Genomic DNA, 12,479 nt, shown 5'->3' with positions numbered 1-12,479 from the left:
CATGGTTATGATTTTAAAGCTAGAAGACAGGGTGCAGCAGAAAGGGAGAAGCAACAACTCCATGGAAAACAGGGTGGGAAGTTAAATAAAAAAAATAAGAGAAAAGAAGAAACTGGGTTTTGATTGTATATTTCAAAAATGTTGAAACTTCATAAAATGTAATGGACTTGCACAGCATGACTTTTCTACAGACCTCTTCTGTCTGAAGCCCATGTTTACCATGTGTGGCCTGCATCCTACTTGCCCGCCCTGCTAATACTGGACTTCTACTGTATAGTGAAAAACAAGGATTGAGAATATGTTTTGGAAATGTTCAAAGGAAGGCAAAACCAAGGAACATTTATCACTGTCTCTCTTGCTTATACTTTACCTCAAGTCACTAATATAACCTCATTCTCCCAAATGCAGTCCAAGATGTCCAAGAACATAGCTTGGCTCATGGTGCTTAATACCATAAGCAAAGCGAATTAAAGCCATGCCAAGCCATCTGGTTTAAAGCAGAAGTAAGAAATTCACCCCCAAAAAACAGAAATGAACAGAAAAACGAGGCCCTGTAAGATGGCAAATCTCATTAACAGCACTGAAAAACAAAGATAGATTTTTCAGACGTTACCACATCTTTTGTTGCTCACATGACAAATGTTCTGAGCATTCCATTGCTCCAGAAAAACTAAGAGTAATACAGACAGTACCATACACTTCATACTACTGTAATTCTATCTAGGTTTTTAAGGCCTTCTGCTCACTTCATCATTCTGCATAAACCATGTTTGTTATACATTGAAGAATCCACAGTGGAATAGTGACTCTAATTCTCATTAGTGACTGTCCATGAAGTAGTCGTGTACCATAGAATTGTAGACCTCAAGGGTCATTTAGTCCAACTCCCAGCAATGCCGGAATCTCAACTAAAGCATCCATGACAGGTGGCCATCCGACCTCTGCTTAAAAACCTCCAAGGAAGGAGAGCCCACCACCTCCCGAGGGAGACCGTTCCACTGTCAAACTGCTCTTACCGCCAGAAAGCTCTTCTCTGATGTCTAGCCAGAATATCCTTTCTTGTAACTTGAAGCCAGTGGTTGGGGGTCCCACCCTATGGAGCTGTAGAAAACCAGCTTGCTCCATCTTCCATGTGACAGCCCTTGAGATATTTGAAGATGGCTATCATATCTCCTCTCACTCTCCTCTTTTCCAGCCTAAACATACCCAGCTCCTTCAACCATTGCTCATAAGGCTTGGTTTCCATGGCTTATATTATGAGGTCATCCGCTTTGTGATGCGTTTTGTACTTGTCATCTGGGTAGCCCAGGACCTCCATACACACTGCCCAGGCTCGCGCCCCAGGGAGGTCACTTCGGTGCTCCTAATGCAGCGGTTTGACTTCACCCCCAGGGGCACACTCCATTGTCTCTAGAGATAGACAAGTGCCGACAACAAGTGCCTTATTGACTGTGAAGATTAGAACCAAACAGTAGCTTTTAATCTAAATTAATCACCGGTAAAAGAAGAAGTCCACCTCGGTAGTAATCAAAAATTTAATCGAAGATGGGAGAAATTTGGAATATATATGAAAAACCAGTGCCCGAATATAAAAACTTGGATCCATTTCTAACATTCTGTATTGGTAAAAAAGGGAAGGAAAGACAAAAAGTCGATAAATTCACATGAATTTTGGTTAAATGATTGGAAAACGCAGTAACGAGTAAATTAAGCAACCCGGGAGGAGGGCAGGTGGAAGCCTAAGTCAAGTTTACAACTAGGTATTATGATTTATGATTAACTTGGATCGCTTATGATTTATTTATTTAAGTAGTGAATTTTGATATTTTATTAATAGATAGCATGATTCAATGAATGAATATGTATGATTTGTTTTGTTCAAATTTCTTTTTGATGTATTATGGTTATGTGTGTGTGTGATGTTTGTTTTGTTGTGTATTGTTTTTAATGTATGAATGTTACAATTCTCAATAAAGATTTATTTTAAAATTTAAAAGAAGAAGAAGAAGAAGAAGAAGAAGAAGTCCACCTCATGAGAAGAGAAGACTCCCTAGAAAAGACCCTGATGTTGGGAAAGATGGAGGGCACAAGGAGAAGGGGACGACAGAGGATGAGATGGTTGGACAGTGTTCTCGAAGCTACTAACATGAGTTTGGCCAAACTGCAGGAGGCAGTGAAGGATAGGCGTGCCTGGCATGCTCTGGTCCATGGGGTCACGAAGAGTCGGACACGACTGAACGACTGAACAACAACAAAAAGAAGTGGTCTTGGGAGCTCTCCTGTGGGACCACTCCTGTGGGATCTGGCAGAAACTTGTAAATTGAAGGTGTTTTGGTTTCTAGGTGTTATTGGCAGAGAGGATGAGATATGTGGCTATGCTTTTAATAGCAGCCAGAGGCTTTCATAATGTGTCGTTCTGTCCTGCATTGACTTACATAGGGACATACGTAGATGCCATAAAGGAAGATGAAATAGTCACTCCAGACAGCAGATTCAAAGGGGATTGTTTTCATAACTCCAGGCAAGGTGTTCATGTTACTATTTTGAATTAAACCCATGATGAACCAGTACATGAGGTTGTCTGTTTTTCCCTCCGTAGCAAACACTTGACAACTTGCGCAAAATATGAAGATTTTTTTGGTGTTTGTTTTCATCGTTACCGAGGCTCAGACGTCGATGGGTCATAAACCAGGTACGGCACTGTTTTCTTGTTTTAAAATGGTCATGTTTGCTCCTCTGAAAAACCAGAATATCACAAATAGTATATTTATACAATTGAGCAAAACACCAGGCAAAAGTTTTCACACGTCCAGATGTGCCCCTAGCACATGTTAATTGACTGATGGAACAAAAAGTCCTGGATAGAGTTATGGGAGGTACAGGAGAACTTTGGGACACCCAACCAATAAAACATACCCCGGTGGGCATGGCCCCCTTGATACTGAGGGATGACTTCCAATCATCGTGGGGAAAAGACACTTTAAACGAAGTGCAGACCTGCGGACTGTCACATCTCTTCCTGGAGTCTATGACATTCAGTCAAGCTAAAGTTGTGGTCTCTCAAAGACTGAGGGACATTGCTAGACAAGAGAATATTGCCCTTGTGAAACCTGGGATGTTTTTGGGGGATCAGATATTCCAGATTTCACCAGCCCCTTATCTGGCAGAAATCCACTATGTGGAATACCGCAGACTCCTCACAGCCACTAGGTTAAATGTTCTGGAATCGGCGGTTTTGTGGGGAAGATACAGGGGAGTTCCATATGCCCAGAGATCCTGTCCCTGTGCCCAGGGAGCGGTTGAGTCAACTGAACATATCATTTTGACCTGCCCATTTTATGTAGATCTTAGACAAAAATTTATAGCTCCACTCCTAGGCCAATTTAGCCTAGTAGACGGAGAAAGACAGGTTTTGTTTTTGTTAACAATTTCACTGGTACCACAACTTTCTTGGTGGCCAAATTTCTTTTTTTGGCCCTTAAACGCCGTAAGGTTAAAACCGACAGTATTGACATGGGTCTAAATGTATAATCTACTTCTCATTGTATGTTTTAGTGTTAAGCTCCTTGAGATGTTTGGGCTTTTTAATTTTTGTATGGATAATGACTGTGTACTGACTGACAGTCGAATAAATTTTATTGATTGATTGATAAAACATACCTGTACTGAGGACGTTCGCCCATACATTCAAAGCACTGTGATATCACTTCAAGCAGTCATGGTGAAGTCTCCATGTGAGCCACTCAGCCTTAGTTATTGTACTATTTTCTCACTCTCTGTAAGAAATGAATACTTGAAGATTTAAGTATCGATTCCTTAATCTTACTCCTTTCCTTTCTTCCTTTTTAGCCCCCCAGCCTGCTGATATTGTTTTTTTGGTTGCTAGCAGCAATACGTCTTCACACCATGTCAAAACGTTTATTAGCAAAGTCATCAATGGTTTACCGCTAGGTCCTAATGAGTATCGTGTTGCACTTGCCCAGTATAGCGATCAAGTATACGATGAATTCCAACTGGATACCTATAAAGGGAAGATTCAAATGTTGAACCATATCAAAGACAAAGTTGTGTTCAGGAGCGGGCCCTTGAAAACCGGCACTGCTCTCCGGAAGATTCATGAGACCTATTACGGGAAGCCAACCCCTGAAAGGGACCGGTCCAAGATTTTGGTTGTGATGACGTCTCAACCATCTGGTGATGATGTAGGAGAAAGTGCCCAATCGTTGCAGAAAGCAGGAGTGAAGGTCCTTGCATTGGGCATGGAGGACGCTTCCTACGATGAACTAATTCGGATGGCCACAAAACCATTTAGCTTCTTTTTCCCTAGAACGGAAGAACTCGCTTTATTTTCTCAGAACATTTCCGGAATCGTAGATGCCATTCGCATAGGTAGCAACGACAGCCGCAGCCCAGATCTAACAAGCACGAGAGCTGAGTTCAAAGTAAATAACGGAACAGTTATAGAAGGTAAGAAGTGAGATGCTGTTGAAAGTAGATTTATAAGGAAGAGGGTGGCAGTGCTAGAAACAAAAGTATACAAATGGCTTGTCCAAAGTAAGGTCGGGGGTCTTACTCAAAACACACTTGACGCTATATTCCCCAAACCACTCCCACCTGCCCACTAGCTGATGTCACTCGTTATGTCAGTTGACAGGTGGGAGTGTAGGGTTCAACTCCGTATTGGTAAATTCTTGACATGTTCTCGTTTTCGGGTGCAAAAATGGTGTTGGGGGGGAGGGGAATTTTGCAGAACTGGCAAAATGTCAGGGAAAACCTGGATGTATGGCAACGCGATGGAAGAAGCAGCGGAAACAGCTCCAAAAACTTTTTAAAAACGCTCAACACTTCGGGTTTGTTCCCAAAAGAAGCTTAACCCAAAAGAAGCTTAATTTTGAGGTCTTCCTGTGGCAACCCTATGTGTTGGTTGTGTGTACCTGTCAGCTGGTGAGTGGGGGGGGGTGGAGAGAGAGAGAGATTTCTCGGTTTAGCTATCCCCTGTCAAAGCAAGCTGCTCACAACAAGCAGATTTCTTTTGCTCCTCCACAACAGCTAAAGAACTGAGCATAAGGATACTCACAACACTCCTTGCACTGTTTTTCTCAAGCACCCAATAGCATAGCTGTCAACTTTCCCCCTTTTTTAAGGGAAATTCCCTTATTCCGAATAGGATTCCTCGCAAGAAAAGGGAAAAGTTGACAGCTATGCCCAACAGTAAACTGGTTCTCAGGTGCTCAGAAACCCAGTGCAAATGATTTTGACACGAGGGTGGGGCAGGCAACTTACCTGTCCATCATGTGACATTATAATGACACGTTTTGATTGACAGGTGGGTTATCCAACTTGATTTAAAACAGCTTTTTACAATGTTACCCTACACATGTTCACTCGGGAGTAACTCCTATGGGGTTCAACAGGCAAGTGGGTATAGGATGAGCCATAAGTAAGCGTCTGGTGCACTAGAGAACCAAATATATTTAGTCACTTAATCATAGAATCAGAGTGTTGGAAGGGAACCTGAGGATCATCTAGTCCGGGTGTCGGCAACCCGCGGCTCCGGAGCCGCATGCGGCTCTTTGACAGCTCTGCCGCGGCTCCGGGCAGGGCCGGCGTTTAGGGGCGAAATGTAGGCGGTGCTGCGCCGCACTGCTGGCCCGCCTGCGCTGCTGCCCCGCGTTGCTAGAGACGCTCTGCGGTCGTGACTCGGAAGGAGGAGAGGGGAGGGGGAGCAGCGCAGGCAGCGGGCTGGCTGGATAGAGAAGGGGAGGGAGTTGATGGGACGGAGCGGGGAGTGGTGGCGTGGGGGGAGAGGCTGAGAGAGAGAGGAGAAGGATTTAAAGGAGCCATGTCCCCGGTGCGGCGGCCTCGGCTGCTGCTGCTGAAGAGGCCGGAGCCGGGTGGGCGGTGTTTGCGGCACCGGGCGGGACCACCTGGTCAGGTTCCACTCCCCCCGGCTCAGGTCAGCCCTTCACCTGCCTCCGGCCAGGATGGGACAAAGGACAGAGGCTGGGGGCGGGGTCAAGGGCCAGGTAAAAGCGGCAGAGCCACCCAGATTTCCCCCCTTTTCGTTTCTCTCCTGCAGGTTCAGGAATGTTCAGGGTCCAAGAGCATCGCATTTCAGGTAAGTGTTCCTGGTTTGGACTTGCGGGGAGGGGGGCCTCCCTGGAGTGTGGCCTGAGCCCCAGGGTCGGGCCGCCTGCATTGGGGGCCTCCCGATGGGCCTGCTGGTGGGCCCACGTTGGATTGCCGGCGACGCGGGAGGGCAATGGGCCCTCCCGCCGCTGCCGCTTGCTTTGGGGGCCTCCCACTGGGCCTGGACCGCAGCGGGAGCCCCGGGATCGGGCCGCTTGGTGGCCAATCAATCGGCGGTGACGCGGGAGGGCGATGGGCCCTGCCACCATCGCCATTTTCTTGCCCCAGGTTCAGGCCACGTGAAGGCCAAGGGGACAGCGATGGGGGCGTGAGGCCTCTTGGCCCGGCCGCCGCTGCCTTTGCCGTTGGGGGCTTCCCGCTGGGCCCAGTGGGAGCCCTGGGATCGGGCCGTGTGATCAGCGGTGATGCGGTCGGCGCGGGAGGGCTCAGGGCCCTGCCGTCGCCGACGCTCGTCGTTACGGCCTCCCGCTGGTCGCCTTGGGTCGTTGGGGCCTCCCGCTGGGCCTGGCGGGCTGCGGGAGCCCAGGATCGGGCCTCTCGGTGGCCAAAAAATGGATGCGGGCGGCGCAGGAGGGCTCAGAGCCCTGCCGTCGCCGCCGCTTGTGGTTGAGGCATCCCGCTGGGCCTAGAGCGCAGCGGGAGCCCTGGGATCGGGCCACTTGTCGGCCGTTTGATCGGCGGCGACGCGGGAGGGCGATGGGCCCTGCTGCTGTCGCCGCTTGCTTTAGGGGCCTCCCGCTGGGCCAGGCGGGCCGTGGAAGCCCCAGGATTAGGCCGCGTGTCGGCAAAAGGGGACAGCGTCGGGGCGCGAGGCCGTTGGGCCCGGCCGCCGCTGCCTTTTGTCTTTGGGGCTTCCCGCTGGGCATAGTGCGCAGCGGGAGCCCCGGGATCGAGCCGCTCAGCAGCCATTGGACTGCTTCGGTGCGGGAAACAATATATGCAGTGTTATATTTGTTTTAAATGTCGCAATGGTTTTGCGACTCCCAGTTGTTGTTTTTTTCTTCGGAAATGGGTCCAAGTGGCTCTTTTTGTCTTAAAGGTTGCAGACCCCTGATCTAGCCCAACCCCCTGCAATATGCAGCTGCCCCATACAGGGATCAAACCTGCAACTCTGGCGTTATCAGCACCACACTCTAGCCAACTGAGCTACAGTCAACGTGTTATTGTTTTGAATAGTGAGATACTAGCCATTTCTGACACCCTGGATTCGCAAATTTGTCCATCCCTTAAATACGAGCCCGACCTTTCCATTCCTGCCATTTCATTGTTGCAAGAAATTACAACGGTGGTTGCCAGTTAATAGGGGTAGCGAGGCACAAGCAAGATGCCCCCCAGTTTGACAAAGCTCTGAATTATTGAACTCTCCAAGTTCAGGGCTGCTCGGTTATAAATATATTAAAAGAAATAAAGAAAAAAAACCCCATATATTGTATATGGTAATCATGCCTTACAATAGGAAAACCAGAGTGTAGAAAATCAAACAACTCATTCAAATCAGCTCAGCATCTCTGCAATTCAGCATCTTATGCTTCTTCATGAAAACAGCCCGACCCTGTTGTACAAATCTTCTTGGGTCTAGAGATCCAGGATGGGGAAGCTTTGGCTTCTCAGATGTTGCTGGACTCAAGTTCTCATCAGCTACAGGAAGCTTGGGTGAAGGTCAGGCGTGGTGGGACAGACCAGTTCCAGCCCACATACAATATCAAGGAAGTCATAAAACATGATAGGGATGCATTTGAATTTGCAATTAGGTATAACAGGGACAATACAGATATAGCAACAATTTAAAAAATATATAAATTAAAACTTAAGTCACTAAAATATAACCTGAAATTATCATTTTAAGGCCTTTATCATTATGATAGCACAGCTTGTTCCCAAGGTTTTATGGCAATCACACAGCATTTGGCTAGGGATGGTGGGACATCTGGAGAGCCCAAAATTCCTCATCCCTGGCCTGCAGTGGAGAGCAGATCCCTTGGGATGGTTGAGCATGGCTGTGTCATTTGTGAAGGCAGTTTCACTGGCTCAGAATAGCCAAGCAATAATAGCCAATGTTTAATCTTGCATTTCCTCCCCACTGCAGCTTGCGACGATGACGCAGTCGCCGACGTGGTGTTCATAGTGGATGCGGGTCCTTCGCAAAACAAATTGGAGAAGATTCAGACATTTTTGGGAAAGCTGGTGTCTTCTCTGGATGTGAAGGAGAAATGCATCAAGGTTGGCTTGGTGACGTTCGGCGCTAAACCTGAGGTGATATTTTTACTGCGGATGGAAATGGATAAGACCAACGTCCTGCAGCGCATACAAAGTCTTTCTCCCAAGGCAGGAAAGGCCAACATTGGCTCGGCCATTAATTTCGCAAGGGAGAAAGTTTTCACGGAAAGTTCCGGAAGCAGGAAGACCCAGGGGGTGGAACAAATAGCCATTCTTATCACTCACAGGCCTTCAGAAGACGGGGTGGGCAATGCTGCAACCGTTCTCAGGAGAACAGGTGTGACTGTGTTTGCAATTGGCGTCGAAAGGGCTGACGTCACTCAGTTAACCCGGATAGCTGCGTACCCGCCACAACAGTACGTAACCCACCTCAAAACATTTCCCCTCTTGCCACGCCAGGCTCTCGTTTTTCACAAGAAGGTGGTGAATCAGGTGCAACGAAAGCTCTACACGGACAACAAAAGAGCAGAAATTCTCAAAAGAGGTAACTTGTCGCCTGACGCTTTTTCAGGAGAGCTGCAAAGCTCTGGTTCCTCGGCAAAAGCAAGAAGTACATCTCCAGAGGTGTTGCAGAAGACTCGTTTAGCTCTTTAAAAAATGTGACAATGGCAGCCTGAAAAGCAGGAAGCCAATCAACAACAGCATGCTCTCCCGGTGGAGCGGTAGAGAGAGCCAGTGTGGTGTAGTGGTTAAAGAGCGGCAGACTTGTAATCTGGTGAACCGGGTTCGCGTCTCCACTCCTCCACATGCAGCTGCTGGGTGACCTTGGGCTAGTCACACTTCTTTGAAGTCTCTCAGCCTCACTCACCTCACAGAGTGTTTGTTGTGGGGGAGAAAGGGAAAGGAGACTGTTAGCCGTTTTGAGACTCCTTCGGGTAGTGAAAAGCGGGATATCAAATCCAAACTCTTCTTCTTCTCTTCTTCTTGAAAAAGCCGAAAAGGGAAAATAGCATAATCTATTATACTATTATTTATGTAGAGCATTTGTATCCTGTTCTTCAGCCGAAAAGGCTCCCAGGATGGTTTACATCCAGTCAATTAAAACGAGACTGTCCTTTACAATCTAAAATAAAAGGTCACACAAGGGGAAAGGGACAGGGAGGGAAGTAGGGGGAAACTAAAATTCAGGCATCAATTCTTGAACAGTTGTTCTTATAGAGACTGGGGGTTTTTTTGCACAAAATTCAGGGATAGGAAGTACATGGCGGAGCCGGGCTTTAAGCAAAGCTAGTGGAATGAGGCCTTCACTGAGGCAGCCTGATGGAATAGCTGCTCCCTAAGGACAACTGAGGGAAAGGAGGCCTGAAGGAGTTGGCCTGTCACACCAGAGCTGGTGGTGTGAGCCCTGCTTCCCATATCTCTTGAAAAAAAGAGCTCAAGATACAGCATTTGACCAGTTTTGCAGCACCTTTGCAGATCTTCCTCTTGTTTCTGTCTGTCACAGACTCTGGAAACAGTCTCTAGTTTCTGGGAAATTCAGCCGACTGGCAATGGCTCTCCAGGGTTTCAGCCAGAAGCCTTCCTCAACCTGAGAAAGAGATGCTGGGGGTTGATCCTGAGACCTTCTGCAAACATATCACTGCACTATGGCAGTTTCTCAAAGGCCTGCCACTATATCCTGAGGATCCACAGACATCGCTGTGAGATTAATCATGGAATAAGATAACTTTTGGATGATCTCAGTATGACTAGGAAGAGAGTCTTCTGAACAGGAATGCATGTTCTGATAAGAATGACTCTCTCCTTCCATTTACAAATGTGGGGGATTGGGGGAAAATGTGGTTTCTTGCTATCACTCGCTAACATTTTGTTGGGCCAATTCAGAGAGCTGCGGAGGGATCCATGGGGCCTGCTGAAGTTCGGTTCTCCCACAAAACGCACAGAAGCTTCTTGCTGCTTCAAATTGTTATCAAGGCAGGACGGGAGCAGGGCGATAAGGAGGAACGTGGCCTGAACCCAAGAAAATGTCCCATCCCCATTTGTAGATCACACGGATCTCTTTAGCAGAGGTTGCGGGAGGAGGGAGCACTCTATAGAAGAGAAAGTGTTCTGTCTTCTTGCTGCAATGTCATGCAGCAACAGATCAGGATCATTTCACATATGTAGCAGCAAACCTGGGTTTCCTAACAAGTGTAGACTCAACACTTGGCCAACCCTGGCTCCCTGGCCAATGGCTACTAGACATAATGGTTATGTTCACTATACAGTATTATGTGTCTGAATGCCAGTTGATGGGAATTGCAAGTGGGAAGAGTGTGGTTGTGCTCATGTCCAGCTTGCAAACTTCCTATAGGCATCTGGTTTGCCACTAGGAAGCTGAACAAGATGAGCCATTGGTCCGATCCCACAAACACATATTATGTTCTATGATGCGTGTTCTTCAAAATGCATGTTTGTTGCATGCACACATTAAATTACACATGTGAATTAAAAAGTGCTTAGGTGAACATTATTATAATTATTATTATTATTTTATACCCCACTCACCTGGCTGGCTTTCCCCAGCCAATCTGGGTGGCTCCCAACAGAATATTAAAAATACAATAAAATCAGTCATAAAAAACTTCCCTAAATAGGGTTGCCTTCAGGTGTCTTCTGAAAATCAGATAGTTGTTTGTTTCCTTGACATCTGATGGGAGGGTGTTCCACAGGGCGGGTGCCACTACTGAGAAGACCCTCTGCCTTTTCACTGTAACCTCATTTCTCATGGGGAGGGAACTGCCAGAAGGCCCTTGGGGCTGGATCTCAGTGTCTAGGCTTAATGATGGGAGTGGAGGCGCTCCTTCAGGTGTACTGGACCAAGGGCCGTTTAGGGTTTTAAAGGTCAGCACTAACACTTTGAATTGTGGTTGGAAACGTACTGGGAGCCAATGTAGCTGTTATATGGTCTCGGCAGCCACTCCCAGTCACCAGTCTAGCTGCCGCATTCTGGATGACTTGTAGTTTCTGGTTCACCTTCAAAGGTAGCCCCACGCAGAGCGCATTGCAGTAGTCTTACATTAAATAAGAAGCAGCCTGTAGTTAAATGCACTCCTGCTGAGTCTCCCTAAGAGCCTGCACTCCCCCCCCTCGCCCTCTGGGGAAACGCGCATGTTCAAATACGAGAAGAAGAAGAAGAGTTTGGATTTGATATCCCGCTTTATCACTACCCGAAGGAGTCTCGAAGCGGCTAACATTCTCCTTTCCCTTCCTCCCCCACAACAAACACTCTGTTGTGAGGTGAGTGGGGCTGAGAGACTTCAAAGAAGTGTGACTAGCCCAAGGTCACCCAGCAGCTACATGTGGAGGAGCGGAGACACGAACCCGGTTCACCAGATTACGAGTCTACCACTCTTAACCACTACACCACACTGGAAATGAATGATGTTCCTTTATTTTATTTTTTTAAAGATAATTTATTACATTTTAACAATAAAACACACACAAAATACAAAACTACAAAAAAATACAAAAACAAAGAAAAGCTTAACAAATAAACACTTATTTAAGTATCCTTATCTTATTCCTAACATTGTTTGGGGACCTCCTCACATCCTCTCTTCTGCGTTCATTTCTAATCTTCTTTAGTAACTTTATAACATTATAAAAACTTCTTTCTCCTCAAATCTTAATCTCTATAAACAATAATCATCATTTAACTTTAAACTTCATACTAATAAAAGCAAACATATCATATTTCTAACTACTTCTTATATCCTATCTTAACCTAACTTCTGACAATACTGTATCCTTATTTGTCCACTGATTCCAATTTAAAATGTCTATCTTTTCACGTCGTTTCAAATAGTCTTTAAATTTCTTCCAATCCTCCTGCACCGTTTCTTCCCTCTGGTCTTGGAGTTTCGCGGTCAGTTCTGCGAGTTCCATGTATTCAATCAACTTCATCCGCCAATCTTCCACTGTTGGTAATTCTTCAGTTTTCCAGTTTTTAAGCTATCAAAATCCTAGCAGCTGTTGTGGCATACATAAAAAATGTTCTATCTTTGTTGGGGATTTCATAGTTGGTCCTGCCCAGCAGAAAGGCCTCTGGTTTCTTAGTAAATGTGTTTTTCAACACTTTTTTAAGTTCATTATAAATCTTCTCCCAGAAGTCCTTTACCTTTGGGCACGTC

General features: G+C 46.5%; 1 protein-coding gene across 1 annotated transcript in view; it reads left to right on the top strand.

Moving 5' to 3' along the window:
• The first annotated feature begins 2,636 nt into the window (after positions 1-2,636).
• LOC117055585 (collagen alpha-6(VI) chain-like) overlaps positions 2,637-12,479 on the top strand; it is a 60,987-nt gene continuing 51,144 nt past the window's right edge. Inside the window, exons 1-3 of the mRNA XM_033165198.1 lie at positions 2,637-2,692; positions 3,850-4,467; positions 8,237-8,851. Of these exons, the coding sequence (XP_033021089.1) occupies positions 2,677-2,692; positions 3,850-4,467; positions 8,237-8,851 (1,249 nt within the window). The 5' untranslated portion in view covers positions 2,637-2,676. The remainder of the gene's footprint in view (positions 2,693-3,849; positions 4,468-8,236; positions 8,852-12,479) is intronic.

The sequence above is a fragment of the Lacerta agilis genome, chromosome 12 (genome assembly GCF_009819535.1).
Source record: "Lacerta agilis isolate rLacAgi1 chromosome 12, rLacAgi1.pri, whole genome shotgun sequence".
Lineage (NCBI taxonomy): Eukaryota > Metazoa > Chordata > Lepidosauria > Squamata > Lacertidae > Lacerta > Lacerta agilis.
The sequence above is the reverse complement of the archived record's forward strand: the minus strand, read 5'-3'. Positions and strand labels throughout refer to the sequence as shown.